General features: G+C 39.2%; 1 protein-coding gene across 1 annotated transcript in view; it reads left to right on the top strand.

Moving 5' to 3' along the window:
- NAE1 (NEDD8 activating enzyme E1 subunit 1) overlaps positions 1 to 16,782 on the top strand; it is a 35,261-nt gene extending 18,479 nt beyond the window's left edge. The window contains exons 12-20 of the mRNA XM_049863849.1: positions 420 to 479; positions 577 to 710; positions 2,167 to 2,242; positions 2,525 to 2,564; positions 4,071 to 4,157; positions 7,088 to 7,180; positions 13,540 to 13,654; positions 13,740 to 13,789; positions 16,458 to 16,782. Coding sequence (XP_049719806.1) covers positions 420 to 479; positions 577 to 710; positions 2,167 to 2,242; positions 2,525 to 2,564; positions 4,071 to 4,157; positions 7,088 to 7,180; positions 13,540 to 13,654; positions 13,740 to 13,789; positions 16,458 to 16,567 — 765 coding nt within the window. The 3' untranslated portion in view covers positions 16,568 to 16,782. The remainder of the gene's footprint in view (positions 1 to 419; positions 480 to 576; positions 711 to 2,166; positions 2,243 to 2,524; positions 2,565 to 4,070; positions 4,158 to 7,087; positions 7,181 to 13,539; positions 13,655 to 13,739; positions 13,790 to 16,457) is intronic.
- Positions 16,783 to 18,482: the final 1,700 nt, after the last annotated feature.

Here is an 18,482-nt window from a genome sequence, read left to right as displayed (position 1 = left end):
GCTCTTGCTAACAGTAAAAGCACTTAATTTAGCTATCCAGCTTTGTCAGAGTGGCAGTTTCAGGATATAAGGATTTCAGGTTTTTGACAAGATAGAAAAACATGAAAGACTAGAAATCTAGCCTGGTACTAATGTCTGTAGTCTTGTTATATCGTCGAGTGTAACCACATAAAAAAAGATTTTCTTTGGACCCTTGCTGACTCTAAGATGTAATACGTCAACCTTTAATGATAACAACATGGGCAGGAGAGGATTTTCATCCTCTCATTCCCAGTCAGATCTCCATGTGACTCTAAGTAAAAGTCTAAATAAATCTGAAGTTTGTATTTGATTATAATTTGAGAATTCAAATAACTTGTTGGAAGAAATAGCTTTGAAAACAAAGTGGGAAATTTCTTAGTAGATGTCTTATGTTTTAGATTCCAAGCAGTATTGAAGATATATTTAATGATGATCGCTGCGTAAATATCACCAAACAGGTAACCAAAGAAAACAAAAAGATAAAAATAATGCTGCCAAAACCTTTGGGTCAAATTAAAATGCTACTTACTTCCATTTTTTTCCTTATTCTTTTAGACACCATCTTTTTGGATTTTAGCTCGGGCTTTAAAGGAATTTGTGGCCAAGGAGGGCCAAGGAGATTTACCTGTTCGAGGCACAATTCCTGATATGATTGCAGATTCAGGCAAATATATAAAACTGCAAAATGTGTAAGTCACTATTTTCAAACCATGTAACAGACAAATTAGTCTGTTTATATTAGAGATAAGCATTTTATCAGTGGGGAAAATTACATCTATCAGAAATCAAATGAAAGCCTACTCTAACCTTGTTGTTTTAAAAATAAGCTAAAGGACTTAGGGGCCAGATTTTCTCTCTTATATCTCATGATAAAACCTAACATTTCAGCATTTACTGTGTGTTAAGGATTATTCTTTGTATTAACTGATGTCTGTAACAGCTTTGTAAGAGAGAGACTGTTGTTCCACCATTTTAGGGATGGGGAAACTAAGGCATAGAAAGGTGACTTACTTTGGTTTAGACAGTGGTAAATGGCAGAACCAGGCTATAAACTCCAGCAAATCCACCTCCAGAGCCCATGCACTTAGCCACATGCTATACTGTCTCTTATCTGTGACTTAAAACTTTGAACTCTTTAGTTTTGATGAATTTTTTTATCACGAATGTTTCATAACTTGAAGAATCCCTGACTGCTGGAGACACCTATCCAGGCATCACTAGCCTGAACCCAGATAGGGATAGGGATGGATCTCCATGGATATGATTTTGCGTGTAGTTTTTAGGCATGGTGCTGATGAATCCAGGGCCACTGGCTTGGTTTCCTCAAGGGCCAGATAATGTCACAGAGGAGACCTCTGTTCCCCAGACAGGTTGCATTACTCATCTTAGTCAGTGTCTACCAAATTTTTGTTTGTTGTCTTAGCCTAAGGGCTCAATTACTTAACACTTGGGAAAGGTTAATTGTGAAGAGAAAGAAGCATAACCTTCCGTAGGAGACTGTCAGCTTAAACACTGATCATCTTTAGAGGGTGACAATGTGAACAGACTTAAAAGTTTCAAATGAATTTGTAGGTGACAGTTGTGTCTTTGACTTAAAGGAGACAAACCATGCTCTGAGTGAGCACAGTTCTCAGGTCCTCTGTTTTATAGGATGCCAGCTTTTAAGTTGGGTGCTGTTGATTACCATGTTTTTACACAAATAACGTGCATGTTCTACATTTGTCTGCCAACTGTGCCCTGTCCCCGTGAGGTATTTTTGTAAGTGCGCTTTGCTGATTTTTTTTTTTTTTACAGCAACATGTTAAAAAAAAATTGGCATGGGGGCACTTATGAAAATACTTTGTGGAGCAAGGGCGTGGTTGGCAAACAGACATAGAAGGCGCAAGTTATTGTATAAAAACATGGTACAGCAAGTGCCTAGGGTGTTAGTGAGCTCTAAGAGTCCATCACCAGCTCTGGAAAGACCCCCAAACACTAATGGATTCTGGTGGCAGCATCTCATTGGCATCTTTCCATTTCATATGTTCCCAGACCAGTACTTTTTCATGAAAAGGAAGGTAATCTTTTGTTTGCTTCATGGTGATAATTTAAATTTTGTCAATTTGAAAATTTATTAATAATAGCTTTTTTGTTGTTCTTCTCCAGTTACCGTGAAAAAGCAAAGAGAGATGCTGCTGCTGTGGGTAATCACGTTGCCAAACTGCTGCAGTCCATAGGCCAGGTAAGCTGCTGGGCACTGTACCTTTGTGGTGCAGCTCCATAAAGGGCTGTACTACAGCCAGGAAGTAGAGAGAGAGTTGTGGCACTGGCTCAGTGCTTCTTTCGAGGGAACACTCCCTGACCTCCCTAGTGAGAAAAGCCCGTTATTAGGAAACAAGATCTTTTTAAAGTGCTCTTCCAGCGTTTTGAGAGAGCACCCCATCTTGCAGCGAGTTGACTTTGTGCTGCACCCTCTGTTAATCTCTTTTATACTGGAGCAAAACCTGTATTTATCTCTTTACAGGCACCAGAGTCCATTTCAGAGAAAGAATTAAAGTTACTCTGTAAGTCCCCTTGAATTAATTTTCATACTTTATTTGATAAAAATGTGCCATAGGGAATGTTCCCAGCAACTTTAAGTGGTTGAAATTTAAAATTTTCCATGATCTCAGTGGTATACCATACTGTACTGTACCCGTTGCTGTTGAGTTGACTCTGTAGATATATTTAATTACTGCATAAGCTTTTTTAATAAATGGAGAGGGTATTTTATGACTAGATCAGAGGTAGAGAATATCTATTTATGGCAGTACTAAAAGGACATTAGGGTCAGTTCATTGAACATTGAATTGTCATTAATACAGAATTACTTTCAGCTTATTAATTTTAGGTAATTTGGGAAAGTTTTATCCGAAGATTTTGGGTGTAATCTTGAATCACATGTACATAGATTGTACTGGCTTAAATATTCCTTTTAATCTGTGTCACATGACTTTAATGGAATTAAGAATTTTGCCATCTAGTTTCAGGGTTGCTAGGTTCCTGGGGTCTTCCTTTTTATTTAATTCCCATAAATGTGTATGTAACAAAACATTTGCCTTTTCACCATTCTTCACTTGTATGATTTAGTGACATTGGTTCATTGTGTTGTGCAACTGTCTTCATTGTTAGTTTCCATATTTTTCCATCACCCTTAGTAGAAGCTTTCCTGGAGGTTTTCTTGATACGTCCTCGGTAGGCCAAAAACATTTTCTTTAAGGGTCAGTTTTAGAATGATATAACATTTATTTTACATGACTTCTGAAGGTTTTTCTCTGTAGCTACTGTCCCTAGTTTCTACAGAAGTCCATATTTACCCTGGTCCCTATCCTTAAAGTAGATTTATCCAGCTTTTCCATTTCATGACTCTTCCAGAATGCTTGTTGAGGCTTAGCTTTAATATTTTGTTCCGTGACTAATCTTGCACCTTGTTTCTGCGTTAATGTTTGTTCTACTAGATTACACAATCCCAGATTAAAGGCTGGATATTGAATAAATGAGGGTTTATTATTCTGTTCTCTCTACTTCAGGGTATGTTTGAAAATTTCCGTAGTAGAAGTTAAAAAAAAAAAAAAAGGACAACCAAAATCCTTATGTATACCAACAGCACAATATATACCACTAACTCCTTTAGGACTAATTATCCATAATAATAATAATAATGAAAGCTATTATTTATTGAGTCATGTCAGGCATTGTGCTAGGCACAGTCATCACATTTGATCCATGGAACAACTTTCAAAGGCAAATGGTATTATCCCCAATTTATAAATGAGAAAACTGAGGCTCAGAGAGGTGCCATCACCTGCTTACTCAGTCTCGAACTGATTGTAGTGTTAAGGGTATGAATTTAAGATGATTTGTGTTTTAGTGCTTTCTCTGCTAACCATTAGAGCCAGATAGAAGACATATCATCACATACCCATGTCTGAAGAGTATGTACAGGATTTCCTGTTCTTAAAGTGACCTGTGATTCAGAATATTCATGTGTTATAGTCATTTACTTCCGTTATGTTTTTCTTATGTTTAAGGCAGTAATTCTGCATTTCTTCGAGTGGTAAGATGTCGCTCCTTAGCTGAAGAATATGGTTTGGATACACTTAACAAGGATGAAATTAGTAAGTGTAGTAACCTTCTGCTGCCAGGTTATTAATTTTAATTAGTTTTAAAGATATCGCTATTTTATGTACAGTAATATTGAGTGTATAAAGGATAATGTAAATACCTTGGAAACTATCGGGCAGTTCTGCTCTGTCCTTTAGGGTCACTATGAGTCGGAATCGACTCGGCGGCAGTGGGTTTAAACCTATCCAAGTAATTATTTCAAAATATAAAGCTTAATACATACATAAAATCCTATCCTATAGGAAGACTTAACATAGTAAAAATGTCTATTCTACCAAAAGCCATCTATACATACAATGCACTTCTGATCCAAATTCCAATGTCATTTTTTAATGTGATGGAGAAACAAATCACCAACTTCATATGGAAGGGAAAGAAGCCTCAGATAAGTAAAGCATTACTGAAAAAGAAGAAGAAAGTGGGAGGCCTCACTCTACCTGATTTCAGAACCTATTATACAGCCACAGTAGTCAAAACAGCCTGGTACTGGTAAAACAACAGGCACATAGACCAATGGAACAGAATTGAGAACCCAGATATAAATCCATCCATATATGAGCAGCTGATATTTGACAAAGGCCCAGTGTCAGTTAATTGGGGAAAAGATAAGTCTTTTTAACAAATGGTGCTGGCATAACTGGATATCCATTTGCAAAAAAATGAAACAGGACCCATACCTCACGCCATGCACAAAAACTAACTCCAAGTGGATCAAAGACCTAAACACAAAGACTAAAACGATAAAGATCATGGAAGAAAAAATAGGGACAACGTTAGGAGCCCTAATACAAGGCATAAACAGAATATAAAACATTACCAAAAATGACGAAGAGAAACCAGATAACTGGGAGCTCCTAAAAATCAAACACCTATGCTCATCTAAAGACTTCACCAGAAGAGTAAAAAGACGACCTACAGACTGGGAAAGAATTTTCAACTATGACATCTCCGACCAGCGCCTGATCTCTAAAATCTATATGATGCTGTCAAAACTCAACCACAAAAAGACAAACAACCCAATCAAGAAGTGGGCAAAGGATATGAACACACACTTCACTAAAGAAGATACTCAGGCAGCTAACAGATACATGAGAAAATGCTCTCGATCATTAGCCATTAAAAAAAAAAAATAGAGAAATGCAAATTAAAACTACGATGAGGTTCCATCTCACTCCAACAAGGCTGGTATTAATCCAAAAAACACAAAATAATAAATGTTGGAGAGGCTGCGGAGAGATTGGAACTATCATACACTGCTGGTGGGAATGTAAAATGGTACAACCACTTTGGAAATCTATCTGGCATTATCTTAAACAGTTAGAAATAGAACTACCATACAACCCGGAAATCCCACTCCTCGGAATATACCCTAGAGAAATAAGAGCCTTCACACGAACAGATATATGCACACCCATGTTTATTGCAGCTCTGTTTACAATAGCAAAAAGCTGGAAGCAACCAGGGTGTCCATCAATGGATGAATGGTTAAATAAATTGTGGTATATTCACACAATGGAATACTACGCATCGATAAAGAACAGTGACGAATCTGTGAAACATTTCGTAACATGGAGGAACCTGGAAGGCATTATGCTGAGTGAAATTAGTCAGGCAAAAGGACAAATATTGTATAAGACCACTATTATAAGATCTTGAGAAATAGTATAAACTGAGAAGAACACATACTTTTGTGGCTATGAGGGGGGAGGGAGGGAGGGTGGGAGAGGGTTTTTTACTGATTAGTTAGTAGCTAAGAACTGCTTTAGGTGAAGGGAAGGACGATACTCAATACATGCAAGGTCAGCTCAACTGGACTGGACCAAAAGCAAAGAAGTTTCCGGGATAAACTGAATGCTTCCAAGGTCAGCGGAGCAAGGGTGGGGGTTTGGGGACCATGGTTTAAGGGGACTTCTAAGTCAATTGGCAAAATAATTCTATTATGAAAACATTCTGCATCCCACTTTGAAATGAGGCATCTGGGGTCTTAAATGCTAACAAGCGGCCATCTAAGATGCATCAATTGGTCTCAACCCACCTGGATCAAAGGAGAATGAAGAATACCAAGGTCACACGATAACTATGAGCCCAAGAGACAGAAAGGGCCACATGAACCAGAGACTTACATCATCCTGAGACCAGAAGAACTAGTTGCCCGGCCACAACCGATGACTGCCCTGACAGGGAGCACAACAGAGAACCCCTGAGGGAGCAGGAGATCAGTGGGATGCAGACCCCAAATTCTCATAAAAAGACCAGACTTAATGGTCTGACTGAGACTAGAGGAATCCCGGTGGTCACGGTCCCCAAACCTTCTTTTGGCCCAGGACAGGAACCATTCCCGAAGACAACTCATCAGACATGGAAGGGAATGGACAGTGGGTAGGAGAGAGATGCTGATGAAGAGTGAGCTATTTGTATCAGGTGGACACTTGAGACTGTGTTGGCATCTCCTGTCTGGAGGGGGGATGGGAGGGTAGAGAGCGTTAGAAGCTGGCAAAATTGTCACGAAAGGAGAGACTGGAAGGGCTGACTCATTAGGAGGAGAGCAAGTGGGAGTATGGAGTAAGGTGTATATAAACTTATATGTGACAGACTGACTTGATTTGTAAAAGTTCACTTGAAGCTCAATAAAAATTAAAAAAAAAAATCCTATAAAATCACAGAGTTGGTTGTATGATATGTAGAAGACTTAAAGTCAGCATGTCACTACTTTAGCAGATATTATGTGAATATGGCTTAATAATACACGGTTTCATTTTAATGTATCTCTCCTTTATTTTACTGTTATTTACTGGTACAAAATTTTAAATTTTGTGGTAAAATGGTTTTGTATTCTTAAACTAGAATATATAGTAAATTGAAACCTTCATTGTTCATATGTTGTAAATTGCCCAAATTATACTGGATTTTTTTTTTCTTTCAGTTTCCAGCATGGACAATCCAGATAGCGAGATAGTATTGTACTTAATGTTACGGGCTGTTGATAGATTTCATAAGCAACATGGTAGATATCCAGGTAAGAGTAGCAGTTGAATTACCAAGTATAATAAAACCGTGAATGGTCACTTGAATTGAATTGAATCTTAAAATAGTTTCAGGGTGTTTATAATGGTGGCATTTGAATCGCATAAACTTTACACCTAGTTCATCCCAAAGAGGCACTGCCATTTGTTTTTATTTTGTTGTTTCCTTTGAAAAACATTTATTCTGCCATTTGTTTTTGTTCTTTTTTAAAATTTTATTAATTTTGTTGTTGAGAATATACACAGCAAAACACACACCAATGCAACAGTTTGTACATGTACAGTTCAGTGACATTGATTACATTCTTCAAGTTGTGCAACCATTCGCACCGTCCTTTTCTAGCCATTTGTTTTTTACGTGTAAATATTTGTAAATAGAATTTGATTCTGAACTGTTATAGGGGAGCGTTGGTTAAATGTTTATACAAGAAATCTTTTTTTCCTGTTAGTTTCTATAGTTTACTTTTAAGACTCACACTGAGTTTAATTTAGTGGATTAGGAAAGCCACAAGAAGTATGCCATTGACTTCTGAACTCAGAACCCTGAAGGTGTAGGGATTTCATTGCTCAGTATCTATTTTTTGTTACCTGCAAATGTAGGAATTGGGGAACTGGCATAATCTCAGAAATCTGTAGTTGCCTAGAATATTTTTATTCTTGACAGTATTTTTAATTGTGCAGAATTATTACTGTGCTGAAGGCCTTGGTGAAAAACAAGGCTCTGGGAATTGACAGAATACCAATTGAGATGTTTTAGCAGTTGGATATAGCACTGGAAGTACTTGTCTATGCCAAGAAATTTGGAAGACAGCTACCTGGCCAACTGACTGGAAGAGATCCATATTTATGCCTATTCCCAAGAAAGGTGGTCCAACCAAATGTGGAAGTTATCAAACAATACCATTAATATCACATGTAAGCAAAATTTAGCTGAAGATCATTCAAAAGCAGCTGCAGCAGTGTATTGACAGGGAACTGCCAGAACTTCAAGCTGGGTTTAGAAGAGGATATGGAACCAGGGATATCATTGCTAATGTCAGATGGATCCTGCTGAAAGCAGAGAATACCAGAGAGATGTTTACCTGTGTTTTATTGACTATGCAGAGGCATTCGACTGTGTGTATCATAACAAATTATGGATAACATTGGAGAGAATGGAAATTCCAGAACACTTAATTGTGCTCATGAGAAATCTGTACGTGGATGAAGAGGTAATCGTTCGAACCAAACAAGGGGATATTGTGTGGTTTAAAATCAGGAAAGGTATGCATCAGGGTTGTATCCTTTCACCATACCTATTCAATCTGTGGAAACCCTTGTGGCATAGTGGTTAAGTGTTATGGCTGCTAACCAAAGGGTCGGCAGTTCGAATCCTCCAGGTGCTCCTTGGAAACTATGGGGCAGTTCCACTCTGTCCTATAGGGTCGCTATGAGTCGGAATTGACTTGACGGCACTGGGTTTGGTTTTTTAGTTTTATTCAATCTGTATGCCGAGTAAATAATCTGAGAAGCTGGACTATATGAAGAAGAATGGGGCATCAGGATTGGAGGAAGACTCATTAACAACCTGCATTATGCAGATAACACAGCCTTGCTTGCTGAAAGTGACGAGGACTTGAAGCATTTACTGATGAAGATCAGAGACCACAGCCTTCGGTATGGATTGCATCTCAACATAAAGAAAACAAAAATCCTCACAACTGGACCAATAAGCAACATCATGATGAACGGAGAAAAGATTGAGGTTGTCAAGGATTTCATTTTACTTGGATCCAGAATCAACACCCATGGAAACGGTAGTCAGGAAATAAAAGACACATTGCATTGGTCAAATCGGCTGCAAAATACCTCTTTAAAGTGTTGAAAAGCAAAGATGTCACCTTGAGGACTAAGGTGTGTCTGACCCAAGCCATGGTGTTTTCCATCGCCTCATATGCATGTGAAAGCTGGACAACGAATAAGGAAGATCAAAGAAGAATTGATGCTTTTGAATTGTGGTGTTGGCAAAGAATATCGAATATACAAAGGGCTGCCAAAAGAACAAAGAAATCTGTCTTGGAAGAAGTACAACCAGAATGCTCCTTAGAAGCAAGGATGGCGAGACTATGTCTTAAAAACTTTGGACACGTTATTAGAAGGGATCAGTCCATGGAGAAGGACATCATGCTTGGTAGAGGGTCAGTGACAAAGAGGAAGACCCTCAACAAGATAGATTGACAGTGGTTTTAACAATGGCCTCAAGCATAACAACAATTGTGAGGATGGCGCAGCCCTGGGCAGTGTTTCATTCTGTAGTGCATAGGTCACTATGAGTCAGAATCGAAGGCACCTAACAATAGCAACAACACAATCTATGCATATCATAAAACCTGTTGCCCCAACTAATGTAGTATATGCCCCCAGAGCTTAATAAGCAAGCTTACCAGAAGAAGAAAAGGAATACACTCACTCCTCACTTATCAACATGGTTAGGTTCCAAACACCAACTCATGTGCAAAAATTGGCATTATGTAAAAATGGAGGATGACCACATCACATCGCAAACTGGAAGATGACTACATCATTACATAAATGCCACATTACCTCATTACAATAATTGCCAAACCATTGAGAGTGATGGTCCAACCAAGTTGACACATAGCCTTAACCATCACAGTGTTACTCTTGTCTAACACCTTGCGTTCCTTACTGCCAGATGTACATCGTTAATGCAAAAAGCAGTTGGATAGTAGGTTTTTTTTTACTATTGTAAATGCAAAATGTCAGATAACAAGATAGTTGAAAAGTAAGGAGTAGGTGTAAATGCCAAGTTTGTACTGCTATATTTGTGTTGATCAGAATTTTTTATTCCTGTTATTATTTAACATTCCACCCCAGAACTTACTGGTTTAAAACAACAGTGTATTATTTCACATAGTTTTGTGGATTGGCTGGATTCAGCTAGGCAATTCTTCACTCTGTATGTATGTGTGTGGAAAAATGGTGATAGGTCTGATGTGGTTGCATGGTACCTGGGGCTGGAGTCATTCTGAAGGTTTGATTAAGTTAGGCATCTAAAAAGACATTTTCACTCATGTCTGGCACCTTAGTCAGGATAGCTGGAACAGCTGGGGCCTGGTCAGGTATCTCTCTCCATATGGCTAACTTGGGCTTCTTTTTAGTATGATAGTCTCAGGGCAGGCTTCTTATATGATGGCTGGCTTCCCCCAAAGTTAATTTTCCAAAAGATCCAGGTAGCAGGTAGACTTCTTTTGACCTAGCCTTAGAGGTCGCACAGCATCACTTCTGCTGTGTTTTATTTTGGTTTCATAGGACCAGCTCAGACTAAGAGTGGGAATGGACCCCATGAGGGCATGAGTACTGGGATGGAGGGTTCACTCGGGAGCTATCTTGGCGGACTAGCTACCATATAGAGCACAGGCTTTGGAGATAGACCTGGGTTCAGATCTAAGCTCTATCACTTTACTATCTCTGGGACCTTGAATAAGTCATTATTTCCCTCCAAGTCGTAGTTCCCTCTTTATGGAATGGTGATAATAGTATCTACTCCACTGGATTGTAGGGGGTAAATGTGTGATGTATGAAAATCACTTAGTATACTGCCTAACACCTTTTAAGTACTCAATAAAGGGTAAGTGTTACTGTGATGAAGAAGAGTAGTAATCATAGTGTTTAAACAAGAGGAATTTAAAAATATTAATGTTTGTAAAATATCTGAATGTTATATTTTTTTTCTTCAGTAGTAATAATAATAGCCTACCTTTGGAGACATTATAGTTCAATCATTAAAACCATTTGTTCTGGAGCAAACTGCCTAGGCTTATATTCCAGTTATGCTATTTAATAACCAAGTAACTGAGGCAAGTAACTTAATCTGTCTGTGCTTCAGTTTTCTCATCTGTAAAATGAGATTAATCATGGTACCTACTTCACACACACACACACACGGCGCTTCAAACAGTATCCAGCACCTATTAGTGCTCAGTAAATGTCCTCAGTATCATTTAATCTCCTGGGAATGGATAGTAAATGTGGCTAATTGCCTCCATGAACAACTGCCTCCTTCACCATGAGATCAGAAGAACTGGACGGTACCCTGCTACCGTTACTGAATATTTGATCAAAGATTCCCTAGAAGAAGCCTGATCAAAAGGGGGAAAATGCAGAACAGAATTTAAAATTCTCATGGACTCCAGACTTCTTGGAGCCATGGAGGGTGGCTAGATGAACCCCTGAAACTATCGTCCTGAGATAATCTTTAAACCTTAAACCGAAAATATCCCTTGACGTCTTTTTAAACCAAAACCAAAAAAAAAAAACCAAACCCAGTGCCATCAAGTCAACTGCGACTCATAGCGACCCTATAGGACAGAGTAGGACTGCCCCATAGACTTTCCAAGGATCTCCTGGTGGATTAGAACTGCTGACCCTTTGGTTAGCAGCCGTAGCACTTAACCACTATGCCACCAGCGTTTCCTCTTAAAACCAAGCAGTAGTTTAATGTATTAAAAAAAAAAAAAAGTCTTCACTGTTTACAATAGCAAAAAGATGCAAACAACGAAAGTGCCCATCAATGGATGAATGGATAAACAAATTACTGTTTATTTTCACACTGGAATACTATACAATGATAAAGAACAATGATGAATCCATGAAACATCTCATAACATGGATGAATCTGGAAGGGATTATGCTGAGTGAAATTAGTCACAAAAGGACAAATATTGTATGAAACCACTATCATAAGAACTCAAGAAAGGTTTAAACTCAGAAGAAAACATTCTTTAATGGTTACCAGAGTGGAGAGGGAGGGAAAGGGTGTTCACTAGATAGATAGTAGACAAGAATTATTTTAGGTGAAGGGAAGGTCGACATACAATACAGGGGAAGTCAGCACAACTGGACCAAACCAAAAGCTAAGAAGTTTCCTGAATACAACCAAACACTTCGAGGGACAGAGTAGCAGGCGTAGGGGTCTGGGGACCATGGTTTCAGGGGACAGCTAGGTCAATTGGCCTAACAAAGTTTATTAAGAAAACGTTTTGCATCCCACTTTGATGAGTGATGTCTGGGGTTTTAAAAGCTAGCAAGCAGCCATCTAAAATGCATCAATTAGTCTCAACCTACCTGGAGCAAAGGAGAATGAACACCAAAGACAAAAGGAAAATATGAACCCAAGAGACAGAAGGGGCCACATAAACCAGAGACTCCATCAGCCTGAGACCAGAATAACTAGATGGTGCCCAGCTACCACCAGTGACTGCCCTGACAGGGAGCACAACAGAGAATACCTGATCGAGCCAGGAGAATAGTGGGGTGCAGAACTCAAATTCTAGTAGAAAGGCCAGACTTAATGGTCTGACTGAGACTGGAGGGACCCCAGAGGACATGGCTCCCGGACTCTCCGTTAGCCCAGAACTAAAACCATTCCCAAAGCCAACTCTTCAAAGATTAAACTAGACCACACAATATAAAATGATACTGGTGAGGAGTGCGCTTCTTAGCTCAAATAGACACAAGGCTATGTGGGCCGCTCTTGTCTGGAGGTGAGATGAGATGGCGGAGGGGGACAGGAGCTGGTTGAATGGACATGGGAAATACAGGGTGGAGAGGAGGAGTGTGCTGTCACATTATAGGGAGAGCAACTAGGGTCAAATAATAATGTGTGTGCAAGTTTCTGTATGAGAAACTGACTTGAAGTGTAAACTTCCACTTGAAACGCAATAAAAAAAAAGTTTTGAGCATTATGCTCTTTTAAGAGCTATCTATAAGGGATCAAATTGACAACAGCAACTTGAAAGATTAGATTGCAACTTCAGGGGCAGTGAGTTTATGTTAATGGGGGGAACAACTCAAAAGGAGGGTGAGAATGGTTGTACAACTTGAAGGATGTAATTACTGTTACTAAATTGTACATGTCGAATCTGTTGGTATGTTTTGCTATATATATTCTCAGCAAGAACAACAACAAAAAGAAATGGATAGTAAAGACAGTTTTTATAAAAGGTATGAAAAAGGACATTGCTTTCTCATGTATTCAGTTCTTCTATCAAATAATTATTGAGCACCAACTATGTGCCAGGTACTGTTTCAGACACTGGTATGGAGCTATGAACAAAACAAATTTATTGAACTAGAATTTTTAGTGTTTCATTTGTTCTCTTTGATTGTTACAGTTTTCCAGTGTAACTGTTGGTCTTACTTTCCATTATGTTTACCCTTACTTCATTTTCACAACTTACTGTTTTGACTAGAATACCTGAAAGTGGATTAAAGGAGGTAGCCATTAATTTTGAATTACATATATATTTTAATGAAGATTTATTATATATATACTTTTTGTTTGTTTTAGGGGTATCTAACTATCAAGTTGAAGAAGATATAGGAAAGTTGAAGTCTTGTCTCACTGGGTTCCTTCAGGAATATGGATTATCTGTAATAGTGAAAGATGACTATGTTCATGAATTGTGAGTACTTACTAGGGCATGTAAGAGAGAATTCCCTTCCTGTTGTAAGACTAATCTAAATTCACGTCTCAATTTTTTCCTATAGTTGCCGATACGGAGCTGCTGAGCCACATACCATTGCTGCATTCTTGGGGGGTGAGTTCAATAGAAGAAAAGACTATGTCATCTGTTTCTATATAGCACAGTTACTAATTTAACATAAATTTTTGTTTTATTAGCTATTTTAGTTAGGGATGTTAGTGAAACATGATGTAAAGCTTAGATTATTTGAGTAGCTTCCGTACTGGTCTCCCTGCCTTCCATCTCTCCCATCTTAAGGTCCATCTTAAAGTCATGAAGAGTCATTGATCTTTTTAAAGCAGAACTCTGATTATATCCCTCACTTAACTAACCCCCTACTCTGCCAATACACACACACAGACACAGACACAGGGACCTTAGCTTGACATTAAAGAATCTCTGTGTTCTGGTTCCACCCAGTTTTTCTGGCCTCAGTTTTATCACATTACTTACTTTCCCCCCAGACATGTCCTTTGATTTCCTGCTTCTGTATCTTTGCTCCTCTGGACCCATTTGTCCTAAATCTTCCTATTTTCTCCACATCTGAAACCTATTTGTTCTTCAAGACCCAATTACAAAAGTTACTTATCTCTTTTATAAACTCCCTTTATTTCCTTCCTTCACCCGACTTCCCTCAAGAAAGAAAAAAAAATACTCTTCCACCTATGACCTCCTGTAGTCTGAGTTATATGCTGATAATATTTTCCTCTGAGATTATTAATATTTTGAAGGCAGGCCAGGTTTGATTAATATTCAGTGTTTAAAATATAAATGAATGATACAAACTTAACAAAACTATAGTCTAAGCAAACTCAAAACCTGATTCTGGATAATTTAAACTAAAACCGAGTTTCTTATGCCAAAATAGCAAAATAACCTTCCAAGTCACAGAAAAAGAAAATTGGTATTTATTCAGATTCAGTTCAGATGCTAAGAATAAACACAACTAGAGAGGTTGAACGGCCGATTAACCTGCCTGTCCAAACCAAAACCCATTGCTGTCGAGTTGATTCCGACCCACAGCAACCCTATAGGACAGAGTAGAACTGCTCCATAGGGTTTCCAAGGCTGTAATCTTTATGGGGGAACTCTGGTGGTGTAGTGGTTGAGATCTATGGCTGATAATGAAAATGTCGGCAGTTCAGATCCACCAGGTGCTCCATGGAAACCCTATGGGGCAGTTCTACTCTGTCGTATAGAGTCACTATGAATCAGAATTGACTCCACCAGCCACTCTGTGGGAGAAAGATGGGCAGCCTGCTTCTGTAAAGATTTACAGCCTTGGAAACCCTATGGGGTAGTTCTGCTCTGTCCTATACGGTCACTATGAGTCAGAATCGACTTCACCACAGTGGGTTTGGGAATCTTTGCTGAAGCACTCTGCCACATCTTTCTCCCATGGAGTAGCTGGTGAGTTTGAACCGCTGACCTTTTGGTTAGCAGCCGAATGCTTAACCACTGTGCCAGCAGGGCTCCTTTTAACTTACCTGTAGCAGAGAAAAAAAAAAATTGAAATGTTTTGGTTTTGTATGTTCTATAATCATTATGCATATGCCATTATATCTCCTTACTTCATCCAGGTCTTTGCTCAAATGTTATCTTTCCTATAAGGTCATCCCCGAGTCCCCTATTTAAAATTGAGTCCCTCCTCTTGTACTTTTGTTCTCCCTCTTCCCTGCTTTTTCTCCCTAGCACTTACTGTCATTTGACATGTTACGTATTTCATATGCTTTTAAATTATGTCTCTCACTACTAAAAAGTAAGGTCCATGAGGGCTGGGATTTTGTTCCCTATTGTAGGGAACTAAAACTAGTGCCTAGAATCTACTATTTTAGGGAACTAGAACAGTATCTGGTACATAGTAGAGGCTCAAAGCTTCCGGTTATAAAAGATGAGCCTTTTTTTATTGATAGTTTTTTTTCTTTTGAGTAGTTACAGCAGCCTGTCAGTATTTAGATACAAATCTTTTCATAATTGCAAATGTTTTTAGAATACCTTTGTTGTTTGGTGCCTTTGAGACAGAGTGGAACAGCCCCGCCCATAGGGTTTTCTAGGCTGTAATCTTTACAGGAGCAGATCACCAGGTCTTTCTGGTTAGCAGCTGAGTGCTTAGCCACTGCACCAGCTGGGCTCCTTAGAATACTATTACCCCCTTTCTATTATAAAAGTAAAATAGGCACAAGGCAAAATTCAAATGCTACGGAAGGGTGTCCTTTGAGAAAAAAGTGTTACCAAACCATATCACAGTTTTGCACTTTGTTCACTTAATATAGCTTGCCAATCTTTCTCTATCACCATAATTAAGAACTCCATTCTTTTTAACTGTGGTGTAATTTTCCATTGTGTGAATATATAGAACAAAGTTTTGTTTCTTTTTAAAAAATAGTTATAAAAAGTTGTAGTTTTTCATTTTTATTTTAAATTATGGTTATATATATATAACAAAACATTTGCCATTTTTAGGTGTACAATTCAGTGACATTACATTCACCATATTGTCTAACCATGATTACTATTCATTTCCATATTTGTTTTCATCACCCTTAATAGAAACTCAGTACTCCTTAAGTGATAATCCTTATTTCCCCCTAGTCCTTCATTTTGATATGTCTCAATAAGTCATGTCTGCTTTGGATTACCTTTCATTTGGAAAGGAAAAGGTTTTCTTTTTAAGATTGAGTCTTTATACAACACTTGAAATTTACTATTTTCAAAGATTTGCTTTTTTCCTTTTTCCTTGCAGGAGCTGCTGCTCAAGAGGTTATCAAAATAATCACCAAACAATTTGTAATTTTTAATAACACTTACATTTATAGTGGTATGTCACAAACGTCAGCAACTTTCCAGTTGTAGAATAAGCACCCTATGTAGCGTGTTAACAATTGAAATTGTAATTGCTTTTAGGCTGTCTTCTAGTCTGTAAAATTCTAAGGGAGAGCTGTTAAATTGTTTTGTTAATAAACATTTTTCTCATTTGTAATGTAGTCTTGCTCTTTGAGGGCGTAGAGGGAGACAGGGGAAGAGAAGCCATCACTTTCCCAGAAAATAAAAACTACCCATGTCTAATTGAATTCATTAATACTGACTTGCTCTTTCAAAGTGACTTATCACAGAAATCTTTTGAGTTTCATTAGAAATAGCTTACAGTATTTTTTTCTTACAATATTAAATAATGAACTTCAGCCATGTGTAAATTTTAGCTATGGGCGTTATTTGTTAAAACAAATAGCAGAATTAAACAAGATGAATATTCAGGATATGCAGCTTTATCAGAATACAAGATAGTCCCCCTTTATGTGCCATTATTTTTACTTAGGTTTTACCACCTACCTCTTTGAAATTTTATGGGGTCTTTCCATCCATAGTACATAAAACCTTAAATTTCATTTAAAAGAGCAATCACATTGGACTGATAGCATTCATCAACATATCAGAAGGCAAAAACCCAAAACCAGATGGAATTAGAAACAAACTGCATGAAAATCTCGGAGGGGTTGGGGGTTGTTTTTGATTCATCTATGGCTGAGGATTGTGTCACGTGGCTCTCAGCACCTTAACGCCCGTAAACTGGCTGCGTCGGTCTGTGAAGCTTGTGTCTCCCAAGTTAGGACCTCTGTTAGACATGCCAAGAGGGTGCTTCACAGGGATTTGGTGTTCTTGGACCTTAACAGGCTGAACCGTTCCTTGGCTATTCTTTCAGCAGGCACTGCCCCCTAACAGTATCTCACTTCCATCTCCCGAGTGTCCAGTGGGATGGATTTTATTGAACTATGTGGTGGAAGGGGCAGGACCATAAAGAGTGGCTGGGCTTTGGCTCTACTTGAGACCTTTGGTCTAGGAGTGAAGTACGTCTGGGCTGAATTCCTGAGGCTGCCAGATGAGGTGGGGGCCTGGATGCGTGTTGGGGTTGAGGTGCCCTTCAATGACATGTCCAACGCAAGGAGAGCTAGCGCCAGCAACACGATCCAACGAAGAAGGAAAGTTGAGAAAGAAAAACGCACGCGCGACCTTTGACCCGGATGCTGTTCTCCCAACCCCTTTGAATTCTGGAATGGAAGCCCTAAAATCCGGGGGCGGTGGGATTAGGGGATTTTACCCTTCAGATTTTTAGTTTTTTCCACATAAAAACTCTGTATCCACACACTTTCTACCTCCGTGTTCTTTGGAATGTTAGAGGAGCAACCCCCTGACAGGTTCCGCGTAGGGGGCGGGTGGAGCGAGCCACCGGAAGTTCCGCCCAGCGGAGGTAGCCCGGCTGGCTTTGCGGGAAACGAAGTCAGGCGTCGAGGTGGGTGAGCAGCAAGGGAGAAAGGAAAGGAGTCCTGTGCGCTTCGATTTGAGGGTAAAGACTGCGGTCTCAGCTTCCTGCAAGTTTGGTTCCTGACCCAGCCCGGCACTGGCCCGGGTTCACCTTGTCAGTTGCTTCCTGTGGAAGGTGGTCTGTCGTTGGCCATCTGGCCCAGCTCTGTCCTCACAGGGGCAAAGATGCAGGGCCGCCCAGCTGTTCCCTTCATAAGTGACCCCCGTGAAGTGATCTGTTGAGCTTTGATGAATAGGCCTTCCTGAGAGGCAGCAGACCCAGACCCCAGTGTCCAAAAGAGCTGGCGGGAAAAAGTAATTGTCACTTGCCATTTAGTCAGACGTCTGGAGCCAGGCATTTCTTGACCGTAACTGAATCTTAGATTCCCCGGGTACCTGCATGTTTTGAAAGCTCCTAGGCGATTCTGATGTGTGAAAGGATTGGGATCCACTGATAAGGTCCTTTCAC

Source organism: Elephas maximus, chromosome 21 (assembly GCF_024166365.1).
Source record: "Elephas maximus indicus isolate mEleMax1 chromosome 21, mEleMax1 primary haplotype, whole genome shotgun sequence".
Taxonomy (NCBI): Eukaryota; Metazoa; Chordata; class Mammalia; order Proboscidea; family Elephantidae; genus Elephas; species Elephas maximus.
This window is presented reverse-complemented; position numbering and strand designations above follow the sequence as displayed.